Source organism: Carcharodon carcharias, chromosome 12 (assembly GCF_017639515.1).
Source record: "Carcharodon carcharias isolate sCarCar2 chromosome 12, sCarCar2.pri, whole genome shotgun sequence".
Lineage (NCBI taxonomy): Eukaryota > Metazoa > Chordata > Chondrichthyes > Lamniformes > Lamnidae > Carcharodon > Carcharodon carcharias.
In genome coordinates, this window is record NC_054478.1 from 40,241,022 (window position 1) to 40,265,058 (window position 24,037).

Genomic DNA, 24,037 nt, shown 5'->3' on the forward strand with positions numbered 1-24,037 from the left:
CTCAAACCTTAACCTCACGTATGCATCAAGCCTTCCCTTTAGTCTGTCAATGCTGCTTGCTTCAATCACTCCATGTGGCAGTGAATTCCACAATCTCACCATTGTCACCTTCTGTTGTTGCATCTCCCGCTTTCTTTCTCTCTATTTCTGCTCTATCTCTTGCTCACTCTCACTAGTTCTGCTCACTTTCTTTCTCTTTCTGCTTCTATCTCTCTCCCTTTTCACTTCTTCCACTTCAGGGAGACAGAATGATGGGAAGTAGAAGGCTTTAGACCAGTAGATTCTGGGTTGGGGGTCTCCAGATTGGGACAAACATTTGGCTAGGACTGCAGGTGAGTTTTGCAATGCTGGGTTGACTGAGAGAACTGGCCAGAGCTTCAGGCTGGGCATTGGAGAGAGAACATGAAACAAATCACCCTGTGGGCATGCGTTTGGGAGAATAATGGTTAATTGTAATGGTAGGCATACAAACCGTGCAGCTTAAACTGTTATACCCAGGCATAACATGTGATGTGACATTGAAAATCCTGACTCCAGGAATAAGCATAACACAAACACTCAAAACTTTTAATATACTGTACATAAATCATGGTGATTGTCATAGCTATGCGTTGTCAATCCCATGATTGCATTACTTGCCCGGAGGTTGATTGTGATTTGTATTAATTTGTAGGAGCTCGCAAGTATGTTTGGCTGGTCTACTGTTTCTGACACAGCACTTGGGGACCTAGCCAGGGTGAGTACAAGGTGCTCCACCTGGCTCTCATACTGACCTTTCTGCCCTCGGCCTCCTGCAGTGTTCCAATGAATCTCAAAGTAAGTTTGAGGAACAGCACCTAATCTTTCGATTAGGCACTTTCCAGCCTTCTGGACTCACACTGAGTTCAACAATTTCAGACCGTAATCTTGCCCCCATTTTGTTTCCTTTTTATTTGCAGGTTTTGGTTTTACTCTCGTCTTTCTCTTGTTTTTGCTTTGAGATGACAGCTATTTATCATTCTGACACTGACACCTCCTCTAGACACATTTTTGTTCCTTCACTTCCCATTACCACTCCCTTTGGCCCTGCACCCCCAACTTTTTTGTCATTAAATCTCTCCTTCTGCCTTCCGCCTTATCACAGACCTTTCCTTTTGTTCTTTTTTCTGCCCTCCCCCCCTTTCACTTGCTTAAAACCCATTGCATTTCTAACTTTTCCAAGTTCTGATGAAAAGTCTTTGACTTGAAACATTAACTCTGTTTCTCTCTTCAATCTGCTGAGTATTTCCAGCATTTTCTGTTTTTATTTCAGATTTCCAGCATCCACAGTATTTTATTTTTGTGTTTGAGTACACTGACAGTACCAGTGCTGTGATTCTTGTCCTATCTGAACCCCTTAGGTTTGTGACCATTGTTGAACTGTCACCATTCAATGGTATATCTATACACATATTATATATATATAATGTATATATATGTATGTACACTATTTGCTGCTGTGAGACTTTAGATAATTCTGATTCTGATCCTGTTTTATAATGAACAACTATCAATGTCAATACAGAAACATTCAATAAGAATTGAAAAAAAAATTGACAAGGAAAGTTCCAGATTTAATCAACCAGGACCATTTTAATTGGCCATAATGCTCCTGGCTAAGCAGGCAAAAGGTCAGCATAGATTCCAGCTTCTGATTGCTACTCTTTAGGAAAAAGTGGTCCCAATTTTGTTGCACAGTAGGTAGCGTCCCTATCTCTGAGTCAGAAGCTCTGGGTTCAAGTCCCATTCTAGGACTTGATGACCAAGGAAAGTGTGTTCATAATGCAGTCAAACAGGTTAAGTATCAACTTGTAAATCCTACCAATCTACACCAATTGCAGGTGGTAAAAGCCTGAGAGATTCCTGGTCAGCCATCTGCAGAAGGCAACGGCAAACCACTGCAGTACCCTGCCAAGAATAACCATGGATCAACATAAACATGGTTGCCAATGCCCTCTCAGGGCATGGTACCTAAGGAGGAGAGGTGTAGGTGCACTCTGACAGCCACAATATTGGAGGGGGCCTTCTGATGGGTGTCTCAAGCACCTGCCTGTCTGTAGTGATAGGCCCTTGAAATGCACTTTGGTCCCCAATTGGAATTTTGAGGTTCAAATAGACAGTGCACACCCATTTGGCCCAGCAATAATTTCAAAATGTGGCTCACATCATTTTTGATCTAGTTGTGAGTTTAAGAATACCATGGGCTACCGCCAGCCTGTGCTGTCCCCCACCATGCACCTCTTCCTCAGTCTTACCTGTCTGTGGCCCAGCTCAACATTAGAATCAGCTGTCAACTGGCTTCCCAGCAAGTTGCAGTGGGCAGCCTTCAGAAGTGTACAGCTCCCTGAGACAATGTTGATGAGGCCTGAGCCACTCTACTGCTTCATTAGTCAATCACCCAAAGGTCAAAATGTTTCTCCTCTCACTCATGACCATCAAGTGATGACTGCACGGTTAAACAGCCTGTCGACACAAAGGCTCATGCTTGATGACTAGCTTCCAATCTCTTGGAATGGACTTGAGCAGGAATGACCACTTTCACGAAAGCAGAGGTAAATGAAACTTTTAATTCACGCCAAGAGAAATTATAACTTTGATGACTTAGCTGTGTCATCACAGTAGGCAATGAGGATTGCAAAACGTTTTAGGGGCAGAATTCTATGGCCCTGTCGCAGTGGGGGGCAGGGCTGTAAAATGCAGCAAACCGTTCAAAAGTCCATTGACTTCGGCGGGACCATAAAGCCCCACCAGTATAAAATTCCACCATAAAATTCTAAACCAGGGTTATAAACTGTGCAGTGTTTGATTTTGCGTCACTATTTGAAGAATGTTCATTAGCTTGCACATGTAATTGCAGCTTATTGATGAGATCTCCAGAAGAATATAACCACATCCATTTGAAGCAGCAAGTCATTAAGTGTAAAGCAAACTATCAAATGGGAGTTGCATCTATGACTACCTGAAAATAGGGAGCAGGTGTCCTTTGAGATATTTCAAAACCTCTTTAAAAAAAACAGTGACTGGCAAGGCATGATAGCACATGCATCCTCATGAAGGAGGGATGGGAAATGCAACTCAGGCCAGATGGATCCATGATTAAGGCAGCCCACCATATTGTACTGTTCCTTAAGTGGCTACCAGAAGAAATACAAGCAGACTACTTCTGCCTTCGCCAAGTCTTACTGGGCACAGTCAGATATCTTGTCCATTTTTGAAATAACCAGTGTCATTTGCTAAAAGGCTTCTGCCCATCCAGGTTGCATGCCTTTCTTCATGTGCATCACCAGACAATAGTGTTTGGGTGTATGACATATTAGTAGCTGTATTAGTATCTAGGAAATGTTAACTTCCAAAAGGAACATTCTGTTCCTTTGAGCTTCTGGCAGATGGGTGGGAAATGGTGCACAGAAATGTGTACAGAAATCTGGACAGACGTTCTTGGCAGGTGAGCCTCCATGCTCAGAGAGCAAGGAATAAGTCTTAGGGCAGAATTTTTAGGTCAGCGCGTGGGCGCGTGCCCGACACAATCGGATACAAAATCGGGTGAGATGATGTCGGGCAAGCGTCTCAACTTCATCCTGTGCTCGCGCGATATTTTGGGTGGCAGGCACGCCCAAAAGTCAGAAGCGCACCCGCCGACAATTAAGAGGCCAGTTAGTGCAATTAAAGTTGTAGTTGTCTTCGATTTTTCATGGTCTGTCCAAACTTACGGTTGGCAGACGGGCAAATTGCCCATGCGGACTTTGCATTTTTCATGAAACCTCATTCAAGAGTGGGATGAGGTTTCTGTTATTAAATTAAAAAAATGCATGGACAGCATTTTTAGCATGTATATGTTCAGGTGACCGATTGTGATGCGTGCACACTTTTTTCTGTATTTTAAGGACGTTATTTATTGGTTTTAAAGTCTTCAGCTCCCTGAGGCAGCTCTCTGCTTTCAGGGAGCTTTCATTCAGTGCTCACCTGCACCTGCACTTACGTCAGCGCCCGCCTTCCTCCCTGCCCCCCACCGCAGCAGCGCTGAGCATCTCAGTGTGTGCTTCACACTGGCTGGCCACTAATTAGCCAGCCAGCCTTAAATCACAGACAGGGGCCAATCGCAATCGGTGGTCCGTTCCCCAGCCACTCCCGGATCCACCGATCGTGCCTGCACGCCGACCTAAAAATCCTGCCCTTAATGTATTTAGGATAAGATCAGTCTCACATTTAACCTGGAAAGCCCAAGAACGTGAGAACAAGAGTAGGCCATTCAGCTCTTTGAGTCCACTCTGCTGTTCAGTTAGATCATGGCTGATCTGTACCTTAACTCCATCTGCCCACCTTGGTTCAGTCAAACTTTACATTCTTGCCCAACCAACATCCACACCTGTACACATCACTGGCAGTAGTCACGACACAGTGATCAGGAGCGAGAGCTTTGGCTAATATTTACTCTTCCTAGCCCGGGGGACTACACCATAGTAATATTTCCAATACAACTACATTAAAATCATGGAAAATCAGCTTTATATTTAAGACTATGCTGTAGGGCGTTGCTATATAGAGTTGGCACTGGTAGGAGGGTAACACATCAACACAAAACCTATCACAATATTTGATGTTGCAAATTTAAACCTGTGGATTATGTGCTAGGTGTTGTGAATTTAATAATTCACATTCACATACAGATTTAATTTTTACGCTCAAAGATATGTCAACATTTTGTTTTAAAATTTCACCGCTTCAGTAAAGATGATTCACAATTACATTCATTATTGCTTGAAAGATTTTTAACTGTTAACAGTAAAGTTAAAATGTAATAAAGAAATAACTGAGTGTAGTGGAAAGATAAATATGTTTAATTAGGGCAGAAGATGATTGCTAAAGGAAATGCAACTCCTACAGAAGGCACTAACATTTTTAAATTAATCTTTTATATTGAATCCCTTTCACATGTCCAATTAAAATAATGATTCCTAGTGTCATTAAACTTATATATTTTATAATATTTATATATATATAAATATATATATATATATAATGCAACCCTAGTCTCTTTTCTTGCAGTATGAATTATGTGCTATACTTTGAGACGTATGGTGCAAGCTTGGTTGCTTGCTGCAAAAAACATATCATTCGCTTTGCTACTATTGTGAAGTGATTAGAAGTTTCATATGTACTATATATGCATAGTATATGCTGTGTTCCCCACATTAGAGCAGTGCCTACACTTCAAAAGTACTTCATTGGCTGTAAAGCGCTTTAAGATGTCCAGAGGTTGTGGAAAGTGCTTTATAAATGCAAATCTTGCTTTTATACAGAATATCCTTTTAACTTTGTGGGAGTGTTTTCAGGCAGTAGCACTTTGAGAAGAATTCAGATTATGTTGCTAAATCTCTCAGTTCATGTCCATATCTGAATCTCTCGTTGTGTTAATGCCCCGTGGAAAAGCTCCCTTTCTACATTTCACTGACCTAAAGCTGGAGGCAGTTTGAGTCTTTTTATCTCTCCAAGGTGGCTGTTAAATCTTTGGGTCCTTTCTAATATTCTCACTCGAGATGACTTCAGTTGTCATATGTTAAATCACTCTCATGAGTGAGTCCCAACTCCCCATGCTTATGACTGTCTATCCAGCCGTGAGAGCAAGGTAAGAGTAACAAATGTGGGATAACAAATAGAAAATCCTAGCTGCTGATTCCTGGACTGGAATTTGTACTAACTCCACAGGATCTCTCTCAAGTCTTTAAAAAAGTAGAACATAACATCGGACTAGGTGGAATGCTCTTTCAGAGAGCCATGCAGACTCAATGGGCTGAATGGCCTCCTTCTGCACTGTAAAGATACTGTGATACTGTAAAATATCAAGTGAACAAGCAAATAAGCTAACTGATATAATACAATTATGTATTTACAGATGGAAGTATTATCTAACTCCTTAAGTGGAAAAAGCAATAAAGGAGTTGCAATCTAATACAATGTTGTTCTTTTATGGGTAACCCTTATATATGTAGTCTTTTTCTTTCCTGTAACCTTCCCTGGCTAATCTATTTTACCTTTTCCTGTGAAGATTCTAATCAGCTTGACTTTTCTCAGTACTACCCTTTCACTAGTTATCATAGCTTGTTTCGATTTTTTTAAACTGGCATTTGATTTTAAATATAATTTGCTGTTTTAACCAAACAAATGCTTGTCTAAAAGTGGCTTGGTTCAGTTTACAGTTTAAAGATGAGTTTGATCTGGTCTTGCAACTGTATTGAATTTGATTGTAACAGTATTTCTCACTGCAGTGGTCTTTCAATGGCATATATGTTGTGATTCAAATTAAAGGAACAATCACCAAGCCAAGCCTGAACAAACAAAAGTACTACATTTTTGACAAAGTGATATTAAAATATTGTTGGCTGTTATGTTTGCAATCCGCTACACTTAGTTGGTCCGATGAGATGGTGGTACACATTAATTCAAATTATCAAGAAGGGATTTAAAGAATTAGGTAAATCAAGAATATTACTGTCAAAACATCACAGCAGTCAAGGTTGGGAAACACATAGACCTAGAATTTCGATCCCTGCACCTGAACAGTTAAGCTGGAGGTCCATCCAATATTGGGTGTCAGGCCTCATTTAAATCAGCATGGTAAGTGGCGTGTTACTCCCCCACCACCAGCGGATGTGGCAAGCCATTTAAATTTCCATTCAGTTCAGTGGGATCGCAATATCCTGCCAGGCAGGAGAAGCCGTAAAATCCTGGCCTTGGATATCTGCTCTGCATCATCAGGCAGCTCTCTGGCTAGAGGCTTTGAATATCAAGCCACTGCATCTCAGTGTTGCCCTCAGATATGTTGTTAAAAGGAAAGGAGATGCATTTGGGAGGGGTGTGACCGGGAAAGGGAAGGCAATTGTGAGGGGGCACTCAAGGACGGGAGAACGATGTTAATATGTCAGCTCTGGTATCAGAATTGAGTTTTTCCACTGCCTCTGAGCTGTCTTCCACACCGTATATGTACACAGCACTGTCCAGTCAGAAAATCATTGTCCAAGCTGTTGCGAGTGCTGCTCAAAAACAGCATCTCTTTGTGCACAGTATGGGCAAAAGGGTAAAGAAACATAATAAAACACTGTTTCAATACAAGTATTGAATAATAGTACCTCAAAAATACATTAGCCATAAAATATGTAATTGCCAATTATTAGCAGACTTTGTGGCCCCAATAATGCCCATTACTATACACTTCTCCCCTACCACTGGCAAATAAAAAAACTTATTGTACTGTGGATAGTATATTATAGACGGTTGAGGTGGGATGAAGATTTGTTTAATATATTTTTAACTGCCAGAGAGTCTTGTAATAATTTTTTAAATAATTTCATTCTGTTGAAGCTGCTGAAAGGAATCTCACCAGATGTTTTAACTTGTCAGAATGTTATTGCATAACAACTTCCATCCAGGGAGGTGAGGAAGATAGAAATGTCTTCCAAGGGCATTAATTATTTTCCCCAGGTCCTCCATAACAGGAAGATTCCTTGTTTTATTTTTCTCCCCTCTCTTCTTACAGCTGTTGGGTTCCGTGAGTGGCTGTTGCCCTCTGATATGTCATGCAAGAGGCCATTGTTCACATGTGCATAAACAGGTTACCAGACTGTGGTAGATGTTGCAGCCCAACTGCAGTAGTTTGTTCTTCTGCTGTACTCACATAGGCAGCACCAGTAGGGACTCGAGTCCATCATCAAGGATGGAACCAACCTAACTTTTTCCTTCTTCAGCCCAGAGCACTTTAGTCAATTGGAAAATAACTTTTAAAAATGTACATTATATTGTGGGGAACAGGATGGAGAGATGGTAAGTGCACACAACTTGGTAGCAGTGTACTGTGTGGACTACTCTTTGTCAGTGTTAACCTTCAAAAGTACCAATTCAGTCCCTTGGTGCATTTGAGGTTATATTATTTAGCTTTTCTATTTCTCTAAATTGTGATGAAAAACGCTAAGAAGTTTAAAAATTACCACAGTTTGTCACTGTTACAATTGATGCTAAAGGCTCTCGTGGAACAGAGCAGTATGTGTAGACAATCTATACACAGGCTGCGCCTACACAAGTGAAGGCATGGCAGCATTATAGCAGCCTCACTAAGGCCGGGCAATAATCCAGATCGCTAATAAATACAATGGGCTAGTGAAAGGTCGCCCAAGAGAACATGCATGACGCCCACTGCAAAGCTGTCAAGGCTACATTCTGAAGAAATGGTCAGGCATTAGAAATTCGCTAGCCTGCTTCATTATTTGTGTGTTAACCCTTTCCCTAAGTCAATGGCATCCTTGAAATGCAAATAACTAATAGATTAGTGACTATTCGTAATATCTAAAACAATGGAGAACCCTCAGCATTGGTACAGGATGACTGTGAACCATTCCATTAAAATACAACTTGGAATGGAAATTGGTTTCCATCTTTGAGATTTATGGCTTGTTTAGGTCAACAATTGGCACAACCTGTTGATTACTGGTGTAAACTTACAGAATTTTGTACTCTAGATCAATCTAAGAATAAGTTAAACCCACTCTTTAGCTGAAAGAATGTATCTCAAATGAGCAAGTGAGTTGTTCATCACCCAAGCCTTTGGGAGCAATGCATCAGTAGGGACATAGGGGTAACAATGTATGGAGAACCATGAGCTGAAAATCAGTGCTATCTGCTTGCTACATGTACCGCATGCTGAACAGAAGTAAAAATTCACATGTGTATCAGTGGTTTAGATGTAAGTTCTAGATACATCCATTTGTACAGTCCATTTCCCTGCACAACCAAAATATGTGCAGTTGATAAAATGATAAAAATCCAGATCCATGTGTTCGAGATTCACTAATATTCCTAGGGGGAATATAGGGGAAGGTGGTGGAATAGTGGTATTGTCACTGGGCTAGTATTCCAGAAACCCATGGTAATGCCCTGGGGACCCAGGTTTGAATCTCACCATAGCAGATAGTGAAATGTGAATTCAATAAACATCTGGAATTAAAAGATAAAAACAAAAAACTGCAGATGCTCTGATGATGACCACAAAGCCATTACCAATTGTCTTAAAAAAAAACCATTAGTTCACTAATGACTTTTAGGGAAGGAAACCTGTTGCTGTCCTTACCTGGTTTATGGCAATGTGGCTGACTCTTAAATGCTTCTGGGCAATTAGGGATGGGCAATAAATATTGGCCTAGCCAGCACCACCCACATCCAATGAATAATTTAAAAACAAATGATGGCTGGGACCAGTTCTAGAGTTCTGTGACCTTTCAGTTTATTGGTGCTTTTCAGAACATGCACAGGTAGTTGGTACACATAGATTGCTCTCGAGCAACCTGAGATATGAAAGCTGAATATTAAAGCATCTTTAACTATGATTCAGTGGGATTCATCAAATGAAGTTGCTTTTACTCAGAATTACATAGGATTTAAAGCACAGCAACAAGCCATTCAACCCAACAAATCTATGCAGGTCTTTATGCTCCAACGAGCCTCCTCCCACCTTTCTTCATCTCACCTAACAACATGTTAAATTTAGGGTGAGACGGTGACATAGTGGTAATGTTACAGGTTAATGCTCTGTGGACATGGGTTCAAATCCCGCCATGGCAGCTGGTGCAATTTGAATTCAATTAATAAAATCTGAATTGGAAAGCTGCCCTCTGAAGTAGCCTAACAAGCCACTCAGTTCAAAGGCAATTAGGGATGGGCAAAAAATGCCCACATCCTATGAAAGAATAAAAAAGTAAAATATTGAGGTGCTAATATTGCCAGCTCCTGATATTGGTCTTGTGTAGCCACCATCAACTTTAAAGTAAACGTGCCAGATTCATAATCGCCCATGGTCGGTAAAATTCATTTTTTTTATCATGTTTTCCCATCTGCCAGCCTTTGCAAAGCTAATACATTTATTTTGAGCTTGCCACTTGCTCACACATCAGCAGCCAACTGTTCTATTACCTCTCTAAATCCAATGTAAAATATGCATTTGGTTTTGTCCACCATTAAACTATTCATTCTTCTGGAAATATTCAAACATTTAGTTTTAATCACTTCAGACAGAATAAACAAAATAGCACAACTGTTTATTGAGGAAAGTCATCTTTAAATGACTAAGAAGAAGAACTTCCAAGTGCCTTATTCACCTTCAACAACCTATACAAGGAGATGATGGATGACTTTGTCAACAAAATTGAGACCATCAATTCAGATGCCTCTGTCGCATCCCTTCCTTCTCCTTGCCCACCAAGTGAATCTTCACCCGGCCCCATACCTGAATGTACATCCTTCTCGAGCACCTCCAGTCTCTCCTTATGCCCTCTCCAAACACATCTTGTCCATGATACCCAGCTCCTGCTCTCCTGACCCTATACCATCTAAGCTTCTGACCACCCCACTATGTTTTCTACCTCCCATATTAGCTGATATTGTAAATGGTTTGGTGGATCTGTGAACTCCGGCCCAAAGTCAATGGATGTTTGGCTGCCTCTCCGAACTTTCCGTCCCACCTGTGACGGATCCCAGAGGACTGGAAAATCCCAGCCATTAGCTACTGTCCCCTTTCTTTCAAACCTGCCATCATCACCCCCACTCCTCAAAAACCCATCCTTCACCCACCTGTCCTTACAAAGCAAAAACAGAATTACCTGGAAAAACTCAGCAGGTCTGGCAGCATCGGCGGAGAAGAAAAGAGTTGACGTTTCGAGTCCTCATGACCCTTCGACAGAATTCTGTCGAAGGGTCATGAGGACTCGAAACGTCAACTCTTTTCTTCTCCGCCGATGCTGCCAGACCTGCTGAGTTTTTCCAGGTAATTCTGTTTTTGTTTTGGATTTCCAGCATCCGCAGTTTTTTTGTTTTTATGTTTTTGTCCTTACAAAGTACTGCCCAAGCTCCAAACTCCTTTCATTTTCCTTTAAGTCCATGAAGATGCAAATCGCATCCTAAAACCATTCCTCCAACTCTGGCCACTTGTGCTTCACCTATTCCCTTCATCCCCCCATGATGGTCATGACTTTAGCCAACTAGACCCTAAACTCTGAATTCCCTTCTTAATTAAATCTTTCCACCGATCCAACTCTCTCTCCTGTTTTTGACCCTCCTTCATAGTTACCTCTTTAATGAAACATTTGACCACATTGGCCTAATGTCTCCTCCTTTGGCTCAATGTCATTTTTTTCTGACTATGCTCCTGTGAAGCATTTTGGAAGTTTTCCTACCTTAAAGGTGCTGTATAAAGGCAAGGTGTTGTTGCTGTTACCTTTGTATTCTCATACGGAATGTTACATTCCCAAAACACTTGCTTTGTTAATATAAAATTTATTTCTAAAATGTAGTTTTGAAATCATATTATTCCATTAGAAATCGTGGTAAGTTCACCAAATGTTATATTTCTGTGCCTACTTGCAAAAACACTATGAAACTGATAATAAGCAGCTGCCACATGCTCCATTGGAAAATTTTTTTTGACTTAGGAATCATTTTATCCCCAAATACCTGGAGGTAAGGCTACTATTGTGCTTGATCCTAGAATGTTCCTTTCAAAGTATTAAATTGTCGGGATTAAAAAAATTGTCAGGCTGACTGGTTGAAGACTGTGTGAGGACCCCAAAACACTGAATGCTCAATATTAATTCTCTCCCATGCACAAGCACAACTCTGAGCTTGGCCTGGCCTTTAGGTGCATCATGGTAACAACACATGTTGTTCTGGCATATTTACCATTCTACTTTCCTGCAACATAGATGCTGTTCTTGATTACATAATTTTACCTGAGCTATTTACAACACTTCCTGTTCCTCCCAACTGTACCCCCCCCCCACCCCACACACACAAACACACACACACGTATGCACATACACAAAACTTGCTTCAATTATAAACAAATGCTGCCAAGCTCTCAGTGATTTTCATTCCTGCACCACTCAAAAAAATCTTTTGCCCTAGCACTAGCTCAGGTTGCACTCGCTTTCAGATCCACTGCCTCCCTTTTTCTCTCTCTCTCCTGTGTTACAATACTTTGTTAGCAGGAAATAGGTTCTCAGCTGAAGAGCATAGTTGACCTGCTCGAGTTCTTACTGTTCCTTCCGGTTACAGCACAATAAAAGTTTTGTGTTTTGAATTGTCCTTGACATTCTTTTATCCCACTATGGGTGGACACAGTGTGCTGGAAAACATGACATCATTATCACTGACAGACGCTCAAATAAATCACCTGCATGTCTGCTCCTTTTGCTTATTCAACCCTTCTTGTCCAAAACCAAGCATTTCCATGAAATTTCTTCAATGCTTGGTAGATAATAAAACACTATGATTATTTTAAAATGTATTAGGTTCATTGCTCTCTTAACTGTTGAGAAAAGAACAATTTCCCTTTTTGGATTATGCTGTTTGAACATCACAGCGACAACGCATGGCAGTTGAGGGAAAAATACAAAAAAATCATTGCTCTCTTGTAGTCTGTGTGGTGAGAACATGCAGCAATGCTAAACGATCGGGCTTCTTGAAATCTGTCATCTATGTCTGTCGTATTATTTACATTGATTATTTTGAACTTAATTATGGGGGTATGCAAAAGAGAAGAGTATGTTTGTGCTGTTTTTTCTTTCAAACCTGCCCTTCAGGGACCAACCAGAGGGATTCTGCCTCTTTTACACAGTTTGAGTTTTCTGTTTTGAGTCTGATTTGTTTACAAGGCCATGATTGTAGCGGTTTTAACTAAAGGTGCCACACAGTCTATGCAACTGCAACAACAAAACAGAGCTCAAGAAAGCAATCTGTAAACATTGTTCATATTTAAGAATGTTAACACAGCAAACAGATAGTGCAGGGCATTACAATTTCTCTCACCCTTTACCTAAAAATGACACTGAGGAAGTAAGTGAAGCAGAAATCTTGAGCATTACTGGTATTATGCAAAAAATAGTGTATGTCTTTTTTTCCCTCAGCTGGTTCAAGTGCCCTCAGGTGGAAAACTTACGATGCTCATGACACACATGAGTCACATGAGATGAGCAACAGTACAGCAAAATAGTTATATCTCCATTGGTTTCTTCTCAGAAACACCTTTAATTCAGTGTTTTTCAGATTAGTTAACATTGCTGGGTTTGATTATTTATTGAAGTCTTTTTTCAACTTATTCCTCTCTTACCTTCGAGTGCTTGACACTTCGCAATTTTTAGTTTCTTCACTCTTTTTCACTGCTAGCTGTAATGTTGAAGGTAAATAAGTACTGCTCTGGCCTAGGGTGACTGAATTCATCGAAAAGGCCAAGACAAAGACATTGTAGGCAAGAGTTTACAGCAATCATTCCTGTGGTTAAGAGAATACCTTATTTTACCAGGGGTTGCTGTGCCTGTGCTACGCAGGTTACCACAGCACAATTAAAGCTCATAAATACTCAGTCTCTTCTCATGTCCCTTTTCTCTACAGAAGAAATGAAGGAGGAGTATGACACTATGGGGCCTGAAGCCACACTTCAGCCTAGTAGAGGTAATGGTACAGGTGAGTACAACATTAGCTATGTCTCATGCCCTCTGCACAAGTATGCTGTTTTATTATAAAAAACGCAGTGTGAAGTAAAATTCTCTTTCCTGTTTTAGCTTTGCGGCATGAAACTCTGCTACCAGTGAAACTGTGGGCTTTGATAGGCTTCACAATGGCCTAAAGTTTAAGTATTCTTGTGCTTTCCAACCAGTTTTCTCCCTCTAATCCTGCTCCAACCTTAACCAAGCAAATAGGTTCAGTTCTTTGTGTGTGGCTTGAAAGCCACAGATGCACTAATGTTTGTGTGCCTTAAGTTTTTGCAGTCTAAATTTGCTTAATTTTATGTAACCACCAATAAATTAAACAGTGGACAGTTATGGAGCTGGGTCCCTTTAATTCTGATCGAAGCTGTTCAGAGCTATTCCGGGTAAATCCAACAACTGATTCTAAGTGGGGGCTGACCTCATTCCTGCAGCCATGTGTTCGTGGGCATTCCGAGCATTTTTCCCACCTGATAAAGAGCTTTCGTCAAAGCCATGGCACAGCAATATTGAAAGCTCACAACTCTTGTGCAGGTGTCTGCAGAAGAGCTTCTTTCTCTAGGTTAGTAGGTTGAATACTTTTTTTCAGCTCATCAAGGTGTTTTCCAGAATGCAAATCAAAGTTGCAACACTGAACCACAGAGACATACGTTTTGGTCTAAATTTAACTTCAGATGGGAACTTTACCAGTAGCTGGTTGCACTATGACATATTTTGCTAATCTCGTGAAAACTGGTCACAGGTTTTGAAATAAACAGAAGCAACAAGCTAAGCTGTTTCTGATTTTGCAAGTGCATCAAAAATAAAGATAAATTTAAATACATATTTTAGGTCTCTTTCCACTCCTAAACCCCCAGTTAGCAGGTGTGTTTCTGCATTTCCTCAAATCTTCAAAGAAAGGGCAGCCTCTCCACCTAACAAAGGACGATAAGCTGCAACATTTTGCCAGTAGAAAATTTTTTCAACTCCCATAACTTCTATTCTTTAACAGGACAAACTGCATAGTTCTAATGATAGTTTGGAAATTATAAATATGGAAAACAATGTAAAATATGAGACTACTCCTTTGTTCAGTACTTGTTTAAATTCATATTGGAAATGCATTTCACAAATATTCCTTATATTATTGTACCCCCTTAGACTAACAAATGGTTGGCAGTTTTATTTTTATAATTCTCTGCCGGCCTGTGTATTTGTGGCCCATCATCTATTCTTTATTGGGCACGGTGCCACCATTTCAACAATCCTTCTTAGCCTTCTGGTAGTTTTGGGTGTGCAGTCCATTGGTATGAATTTGTAAGCAAGGGTGATTAGATTTAGATCTGGCATTCCATTTTATCATAGATAAGTACACTTGGGTAGGAATAAATAAATGTGTTCTATCTCCTAGGTCTTGACTAGATCATGACTCAAGGACTGTCAGTGTTTATGTTTAGTGACCATACTGGCCTTGGAAAATAAGTAGTAACAGCGCAGCAGTCTCTCAGTGCTAATGAAGTGTTGACCTACATTATGGAGTAGAGACTGGGATGTATTGTGCCCGTTTTTTAGCGTAGCATTGGTGCATGGCATCCCAATTTAGTGGGATCTGCAACCAGTCTATGTAGGCTTTGTGCCCACTGCTAAATTCATTTTTCTGTCGCCTAAAAGATATTGAAGCTGCTTGAGTATGTCAGTTTGTGGCCTAACGCCAGTTGAAAGTCCCCCTCTATAAAATATGTTATCGAGGGCCTGATGTACTCGAGATCCTTCAGTAATCCCAACAACTTTCCTGTCAAGCCAGGAGAACAGGAGTGCTGTACCCAGCTCCATAGTCCTCACAATCAGACCACCAATCCTAGTACCCACTCCAACATTTGGCATTGACCACTCCCACCACCCACCTCACCCTAACAGAATATCCATGAGATCCACAGCTGGCCTTTTTTCTGCATTATATGTACAGGAATAGCAGATAATCAATCTGTCAGTGCTATTCTTGAGTTGGCCACTGAGAAAAAAGGAAGAGCTTTGGGTAACTCAGTGGGAAAGCACCAAGCTTCAACTTGGCAACTCCCCTTGATAAATCAGGAATTCACCATGAAGGAATGTTGTTCTTCTTGTCCTAACATACTGAGTAAGAAACTTGGTTTATGAATGCCCATTTTTTGACTCCAAGATACTGTTTGCGGTGTGCACGCACACTCCTGGGGTGAACCATGCAAGAGCCATATTGATGCGGCATTAGCACACATGCAGTTGGAAGAACCCCCTACCAGCACTATTTAAAGTGATCATCAGGCTAGGTCCTTACAGGTTAGGTGCTAATTAATTCCTTTTGGCCATTGCTATTATCCTACAACTGTTTGTTGCTTTCTATAGCCCTTTCAAGTTGCGAAAGTCTATAAGCATGTGCTGAAGGACTTTTTGTCAATTTCAAGGCTTCTGCACAAACCATTTGCTCCCAAACATGGCTGCACGAATAGGCAATCCATTTTGAATACAACATGACACGGAGAATGAACAGAGGCCAAGCAGAGCAAGACATGCTGCTGGATGAAGAAGGAGATGAAAGTCCCTCAGCAGGAGACCGTACCCAGCCATGGTGTTTTGGGAGCAATTCTCCAATCTGAATTTCAGTGAGGTGTAGTGCACTTCAGTAAGGAGATCTCTACTGAAATCTGTTATCTACTGCAGCCACAACTGCAACCTCAAGGAGGACAAGGACGACTTTGCCAGTGGAAGGTTACCGTGGCGATGAACTTCATGCAACCTTCCAGGCTGGAGCTGGAGATATTTGCAATATCTTGCAGTTTGCCATTCACATTTGAGTGAAGGAACTCACTGAGGATTTGTATTCAAAGAGAGCTAACATCTCTTGCCAAAGACAAATAGGTAGAGTGAACGCATGGCTTTGCTAGGATTGCAGGACTTACCAGAGTGCAGGGTGCCACTGACTACACACATGTTGCTTTGTGGGCGTCACATGTCAACTATGCCTTATGCCAGAAACTAAATGAATTCCAGTCCTTCAACATCCAGCTGGTGCATGAACATAGGCAATGAGTCATGCAAGTCAATGCCTGATATCCTGGCAGCAGTCATGATGCCTTCATTCTGTGGCAGTATGTTGTGCCAGCTGTATTTAAGCCACAACAAACCAGAGGGTGGCAACTGGGTGGCAAAGGCTATCCATTGACATTACAGCTTATGAGTCTGGTGCACAACCCTTACACATCTGCACAGCTTGCCTACAATGAAAGTCATGCTGCCACATGAAATGTGGTAGAGCAGAACATTGATGTGCTGAAGCAATACTTTCACTGCCTGGATTGCTCTGGAGAAGCCCTGCAATACTTGGCAGAGCGGCTGTCAAGATTCATGATGGTCTGCTACATGTTGCAGCATACAGCATTGCCATCATGAAGGGACAGCCCTTACCACCATATGTAGCAAGCAGCTTAGGGGCAGCAGCATGAGGAGAAGGAGGAGGAAGAAGAGGAAGGGGCGTCCAAATAATGCTCAGCATTATCTCCATGGTGTTAGGATATACCGACACACCCCCCCACCCCCCCCACCCCACCCCCCGGTTAGCTCCTCCTGCCTCCACCATTGTTCTGCGAGAGAGAGGAAAATGTTTCACTGAGTGTCATGCAATCTGTTTGGTTGATGTGACTTGTGTTTGAAAAGCTGGCAGTGTTTGCAACACGTGAGATATAGGTGTGAGTCTTGCAGCAGTGACAAGGGTCTGAGAATGAGGTGAAGCATATGAATGTTGGCTATGAGGCCTGATTGATAGGGATTGTTGGTAGGTGAGTGATGGGGATCATGTGGGCAGTGGCTGAGACTTCTGATGCATTTGGTAAGATATGACATTTGAAGATGCATTCACAGTCCTTGACCACTCATGTGAGGTCATTAAATTTCTTGTGGCATAGCTTCCAGGTCTTCAGGCTTGACTCCTGGCATTGACCTTCATAGCTAACTGGTCCTACTCCCTTTTGACCCATGTATCTGGAAGGCCTCCTGCCCTGGCAGATTCAAAACATCTCTCCTCCTTTCCACCTCCTTCACCAAATCTTCCAATTCAGAGTCCAGAAACCTTGGAGCCTACTCTCTCCTCTATTGTGCCAATCCTCACTCTTTCCCAGGTCATTTCTCTTCAAATATGAATCCCAGCTACAAATCCCAGCTAGTAGTTCCTGCTATAAACCACTTCCCCCTTTCAGAGGTGCAGGCTAGCTTTAAGCAGTGCGGGTTAGCTTTAAGCATTGCAGGCTAGCTTTAAGCAGTGTAGGCTAGCTTTAAGTGATTTAAGCAACTCATGATACTGACCCCCTGCTGATGGATCCAGCCAGTGAACAACTTGGTTAGCACTGGCTCGAAGCATTCAAAAGAGAGGTGCACATGGTTGGCATGCTGCTTGCACTGCAGTCAACAGGCGCAGGTTAATTGTGTCTGTTTTCAGGGTCTATCCAATTTATCTCCCATTATGACAGAGTATGCTAAACAACTGCTATGATGTGTCAATACTGCCTAACTTTATCTTTTACACCACAAACTTATAATTACTGGACAGGAGGGAAAATCGTCTTTATGGGAGCATAGAAGCTGTAGGTAGTCAGATTGTTACTGAAATACATAGTTTCTTGTTGTAAATGTTTTTCTCTTTAAATAGCACCTAGGTTTCCAGTGTAAGTTTGAAATGTCTGTAACAAAAAAAAAATTCAAGGAAAAACCCTGAAAGATAACAAGACCGAGGAAAACAGAAGTAAAACTTGGCATGCCAGCAAGTCAGGCAGTTTAGGCTTGTAATCAGCATGTACCAATAAGGGCCTGTCATTTCCTGGCTAATGAAGGCTGTGGTTTTATTTGCTTTGTTTGTGATTATTTCAGCTATCTCCACCTAACAGTTAGAGTTCCCACAAGAGCTAAACAGTATGGGGAAGCAGAAATTCCAAGTAGAATTGCAGCCCTTCAGAACTGTGCATTGTGACTTGAGAGATGCCAAGTCACTCGGGCTTGTATAGAAAGATTGGACCATGGGTGACTGATATTCTTCTTCCTCCTTCCTTTTCTCAATATATTATTTTAGGAAAGAGTGTAGATTGCACGTCAGATCTTGAGGAGTATTTTGCCAAACGGAAGCTCGAAGAAGGAGACAGCCATGCGGTTAGCATTGCAGAATACTTGCAGCGGAGTGACACAGCCATTATCTATCCAGAAGCGCCTGAAGAACTGTCCCGGCATGGAACACCAGAGGCCAATGGGCAAGAGGACAATGGTGAGCCTCTCTCACAATGGTAGCAATTGCACTGATACTTTTACGCCATAAGTTCATTGCAAGCCTCAGTGTTTACATTCAAACTTGGGGAAGTTTGTGCCAGCTGTCAGAGGCCTGGTGTCAGATGTAGCATTGAACATTTTGTCAGAGGCTGTCAGATAGGTCATTTTAAACATTCAGTTTTTCATAATGGTATATTTTGTGCCACGCATTCACTTTACAAATACTACTTTAGCATTTGTTTAAACAGTGAATCGTCACTGTTTGGATCACACGCTTAGTACAGTTGGTGTAGGTAGGAATACTTTACGACTGTTTACTTTAATATAGTTGACTCCACTTAAGGGTGTACCCAATTAAACGAATTGTTTTAACCCATTTAAATGAGTTGTTTTAAAGGTGTTATCCTGTATAGCTATTCATTTTATTACTACATAAGATAATCACTCATTCCCTTGGACGGTTTCAGAAATTTTCACATATAACCAGTGTAATATTATACTGAAAAATGAGCCCTGTACCACCACCACCCACCGCTTTCAATGATTGAATGCACCAACCAGTGTAGTACTAAGAAGTAAGTGACATTGATCTGATTCCTGACACAAGCTGAGTTAGACAAATTGAGCTGGGGCAGCATTTGGGGCACTGCACTTAGGCTCCTTGACCCAGGACTAGGAAGGGGGTAAATAACCAGGGTCTCCATTTCTTCTTGTTATCCAGTGATTCCTGCTGGAAAATACAGGGATGTGGATGGATGTTGGACAAGAACAGGGTCTAATTTGCCAGTGATGTCCCTCCTCCTGGCAATGCTGCAGTGCCCACTGACACTATAAAAAAGACAAACACCTTGAAGCACAAATATGTGTTGTATATGAGTGCATGTTATACAATAAAAAATCATGAAAACAAGCCTTGACGTATAACATTCATCTTATATAAGAAAATTGACATATTATATGTCCACATATTATATGAATGTATTGTTTGCTGGTAGGTGAGAACAGTTGATTTTTTTGGGATGTGTTGCTATATGCTGGGAACTACTGGATCATGCAGCTGTCAACGGGCAGGTACTGGCGGCTGATGTAATTGTTCCTGTACCATTTGCTAACTGGAAAATGGGGCACAGCTGCAGGGGAAGGGAGACCAGGACTCTGAATTAATTGCGGAAACAACAGGAGACTGTAATGTGATGTTGATTGGGTTGGTGTCCTGATAGATTGAGGTCAAATGAGCTGCTGTCAACCTGCCAGAATACCAACATCCCACCTTGTGACTTTGTTTGGTCCTATGGGCTGGACTGCATTTTACGGACCCCCGCCAGGCGGGTTTTCGGTGGGGTGGGTGCGTAAAATACGAGGGGTAGCAAGCCTGCCACCCTCCTGCCCACCCCTTAGCTGTCCCCCATACACAGCAGATGGGCAGACGCCAAAATCAGCAGGACTATTTTTAAGTAAATAATTAACGGTCAATTAAGTTTGGTTACCAAACCGATTGGCTGGAAAAATAGGCTGCCCATGCCATAAAACGGTTTGTGTGGGCAAGTGGCTGGGAGTGGGCACACCGTTTTTTTTAGGAAACTGCTTAAAAGGCAGTAAAGAAATTCTTTTGAGAGGCACACCACCCTCCGCCTCCCTGATGATACCCCCCCCCCCCAACTTTGTTCCTCCCCACCTGGCCTCCAAAATCTGTCCCCTCACTCCCCTCTCTGGGCTCTCTGATCTCTCCTTGTTCAATACCTCTCTCCGAGATCCATGTCCTCTTTATCCTAGGGCCTCCTTGTGGTCCTAGCAGCACCCACTACTGAGTTCTGGTGATGCCGGGACTGCTAGAGCTGTCGGCCAGTCAGATCAGCTGGCAGCTCTCGTGGGGCAGGTCTTCCTCCCACTGAGGGGCGGAAGTCTCACTTTCTGTTCGTTTAGCCTGCCGAAAGTGCATTACTGCTGTGGGGTGGGCTTCTTTCAGGTGTGTCAGCTGCTGGCCAACTCTTGCAATAGTTGTGAAGGTGGGGGTTTGGGGGAGCGTGAACTCCAGTCCTAGGCAGGACAAGGCTACTCAATTTTGGAGCTCCCCAGGCTTAGTGGCTAGAATCTTTGCGGCGGCGCGCGGCCCCACTCGCCGATGCGTAAAATGACACACAGTGACATCGGGCATGTGTCCCAACGTCACCGCGCATCATTCAGATCTTCAGTTCAGCCAGGATCGGCTGTGCGCCTGCCGAACTGTCAAAGGTCTATTAAGGCCATTTAAAAACTAATTGAAGTAATTAACTGAGCTGCCCATCCAACCTTAAGGTTGGAGGGCAGGCGAAGAGCCCAGGCGACCTTTGCATTTATCATGAAACCTCATCCATGGGCGAGATGAGGTTTCATCAAGGATTTATAGTTCAAATAAATTTTTTTATTAAAATTCATTGACATGTCCCAGCTCATGTGACACTGTCAAATGAGGGGTCATGTCTGAAAAATTTATTTTCTCTTTATCTAAATTTTTCAAAACGTAATTAAACTCCCTGAGGCAGCTCTGGGTCTCAGGGCGATTTCTGCACTCTTTTGCGTGCACGCGACAGAGTGCAGGCCCTAATTCAGCCTGCTCCCCCCACTCGCACAAGGAACACTCTGCCCTTCCAGGTGCATGTCACGCTGTGAGGGCCTTAATTGGCCCGCACACGTAAAATGGTGGCGCGCAGCCGATTGCGTGCGGCAATCGGCTACACGCCCGTCCACACCCGCTCCTGCTCAGCCCCAACCCGATGGGGAGAAGATTCTCCCATTAGCTTAAAACAGGCAAGGCTGACTGAAAAGTCTATCACCAGTTTTGACACTGAGCCGACAAAGAGATAATCAGGCTGGTGCTGATCTACTTGTCCCTGGTTTACAGAAGAGGAAAAGAATTGGCTGAAATCACCACACTTTCTACACACAAAACCCTTCTGAAACTGAAGGTGTGCAAGTTGGGAAACGACCCTCAGGTTCAGTCTCAGTTATCATGGCCTCAGGTTGTTTAGTGGACTGACACTTACTGTTGAGAAGCAGATTTGAAAAATGCCGACATGCTAATACAAAAGAACCCAGCAAGGGTCACCACCCTTCAAAAATGAGAGGTAAAGTAGAGAACATCAAAAATAAAATGGTGGAAAAATTAAAAGACAAGCAGGTCACTTATTTTTCAAAGGGTAGATGTTTATTATTGTCTTTATACCAACATATGAACTAGGAGTAGAAGTAGGCCTGCACCGCCATTCAATAAGATCATGGGTGATTTGATTGAAACCTCAACTCCACATTCCGCCTACCCCCGATAACCTTTCACCTCCTTGCTTACCATGAATCTATCTACCTCTGCCTTAAAAATATTCAAAGATTCTGCCTCCACCACCTTTTGAGAAAGAGAATTCCAAAGCCTCACAACCCTTTGAGAGAAAAAAAAACTTTTCCTCATCTCTGTTTTAAATGGGCCACCCCTTATTTTTAAACCGTGACCCCTAGTTCTAGATTCTCCCACAAGAGAAAGCATCCTCTCCACAGCCACCCCGTCAAGTCCCCTCAGGATCTTATATGTTTCAATCAAGCCGCCTAATACTCTTCTAAACTCCAGCAGATGCAAGCCTAGCCTGTCCAACCTTTCCTCATAAGACAATCCGCCCACTCCAGGTTTTAGTTTAGTAAACCTCGGAACTGCTTCCAACACATTTACATCCTTCCTTAAATAAGGAGACTAATACTGCACACAGTACCCCAGAAGTGGTCTCATCAATGCCTTGTTTAACTAAACCATAATCTCTCTACTATTGTATTCAATTCCCCTCGCAATAACTGATAACATTCTATTAGCTTTCCTAATTACTTGCTGTACCTGCGTACCAGCCTTTTGTGATTCATGCAAAGAGGTAACTGGTACACTAGAAGAACTTACAATCAAGAGGATGGAGATGTTGGAAAGACTATCTTTACCAGGAGCTGATGAGATGCCTCCAAAGGTACTGAGGGAAGTGAGAGTGGAAATTGTAGAGGCAGTAGTGATAATCTTCCAGTCTTCCTAAAACACAGGGGAGGTGCCAGAGGACTGGAGAACTGCAAATGTTACACCCTTGTTCAAAAAATGGGTGCAAGGATAAAGCTGGCAACTACAGGCCAGTCAGTTTGACTTGAGCGGTAGGGAAACCTCTGGAAACTATAGTACAGGATAAAATCAATAATCACTTAGACAAGTGCAGGATAATTAGGGAAAGCCAGAATGGGTTCATCAAGGGAAAATCATGTTTAACTAGCTTGATGGAGTTTTTTGAGGAGGTAACTGAGAAGGTTGATAAAATTGTTGATGTGGTGTATATGGATTTTCAAAAGGCGTTTGATATAGTGCCACACAACTGACTGGTGAGCAAAATTCTAGGTCATGTAATAGAAGAGAAAGTAGGCACTTGGATAAGAAATTGGCTGAGTGACAGGAAACAGAGTAGTGATAAATAGTTGTTTTTCAGATTGGAGGAAGGTTTGTAATGGAGCTTCTCAAGGCTCAGCCTTAGGACCCTTGCTCTTCCTGATTTATATTAATGACCTTGACTGTGGTGTGCAGGGCATGATTTCAAAATTTGCAGATGATACGAAGATTAGAAATGTTGTCAATTATGATGGGGATAGTCTTGAACTTCCAAAGGACATAGACATGTTGGTGGATTGGGCAGACAAGTGGCAGATGAAGTTCAATGCAGAGAAGTGTAAGGTGATTCGTTTTGGCACAAAATGCATGGTGTGACAGTATAAAGTAAAAGGAGAGCCTATAAAGGAGGTGAAGGAACAGAAGGACCTCAGTGTATATTTACATAGGTCATTGAAGATGGCAGGGCGTGTTGAGAGAGCAGTTAATAAAGCATATAGTATCTTAGGCTTTATTAATAGAGGCATTGAGTACAAGAGTAAGGAGATAATATGCTTCTTTGTTATTTCTTCTGCCAAAATGGACAATTTCTCATTTTCCCACCTTATACTCCGTTTGCCAGATCTTTGCCCACTCACCTGACCTATCTATGTCTCCTTTGTAGTCTCCTTATGTCCTCTACACAACTTACTTTCCTACCTTTGTGTCATCAGTGAATTTAGCATCCATACCTCCAGTTCCTTCACCCAAACCATTTAAATAAATTTAAGGAGTTGAGACCCCAGCACTGATCACTGTGGCACACCACTCAATGCATCTTGCTAACTGGAAAATGGCCCATTTATGCCTACCC

General features: G+C 42.1%; 1 protein-coding gene across 4 annotated transcripts in view; it reads left to right on the forward strand.

The window, feature by feature from the left end:
* zeb2b (zinc finger E-box binding homeobox 2b) overlaps positions 1-24,037 on the forward strand; it is a 133,659-nt gene that overhangs the window by 92,096 nt on the left and 17,526 nt on the right. For 3 of the 4 annotated variants that reach the window (XM_041201707.1, XM_041201709.1, XM_041201708.1), the window contains 2 exons: positions 13,447-13,518; positions 18,616-18,804. The exons of the other annotated variant lie outside the window; for it this stretch is intronic. In XM_041201707.1, coding sequence (XP_041057641.1) covers positions 13,447-13,518; positions 18,616-18,804 — 261 coding nt within the window. The remainder of the gene's footprint in view (positions 1-13,446; positions 13,519-18,615; positions 18,805-24,037) is intronic. 4 annotated transcript variants of the gene reach the window in all.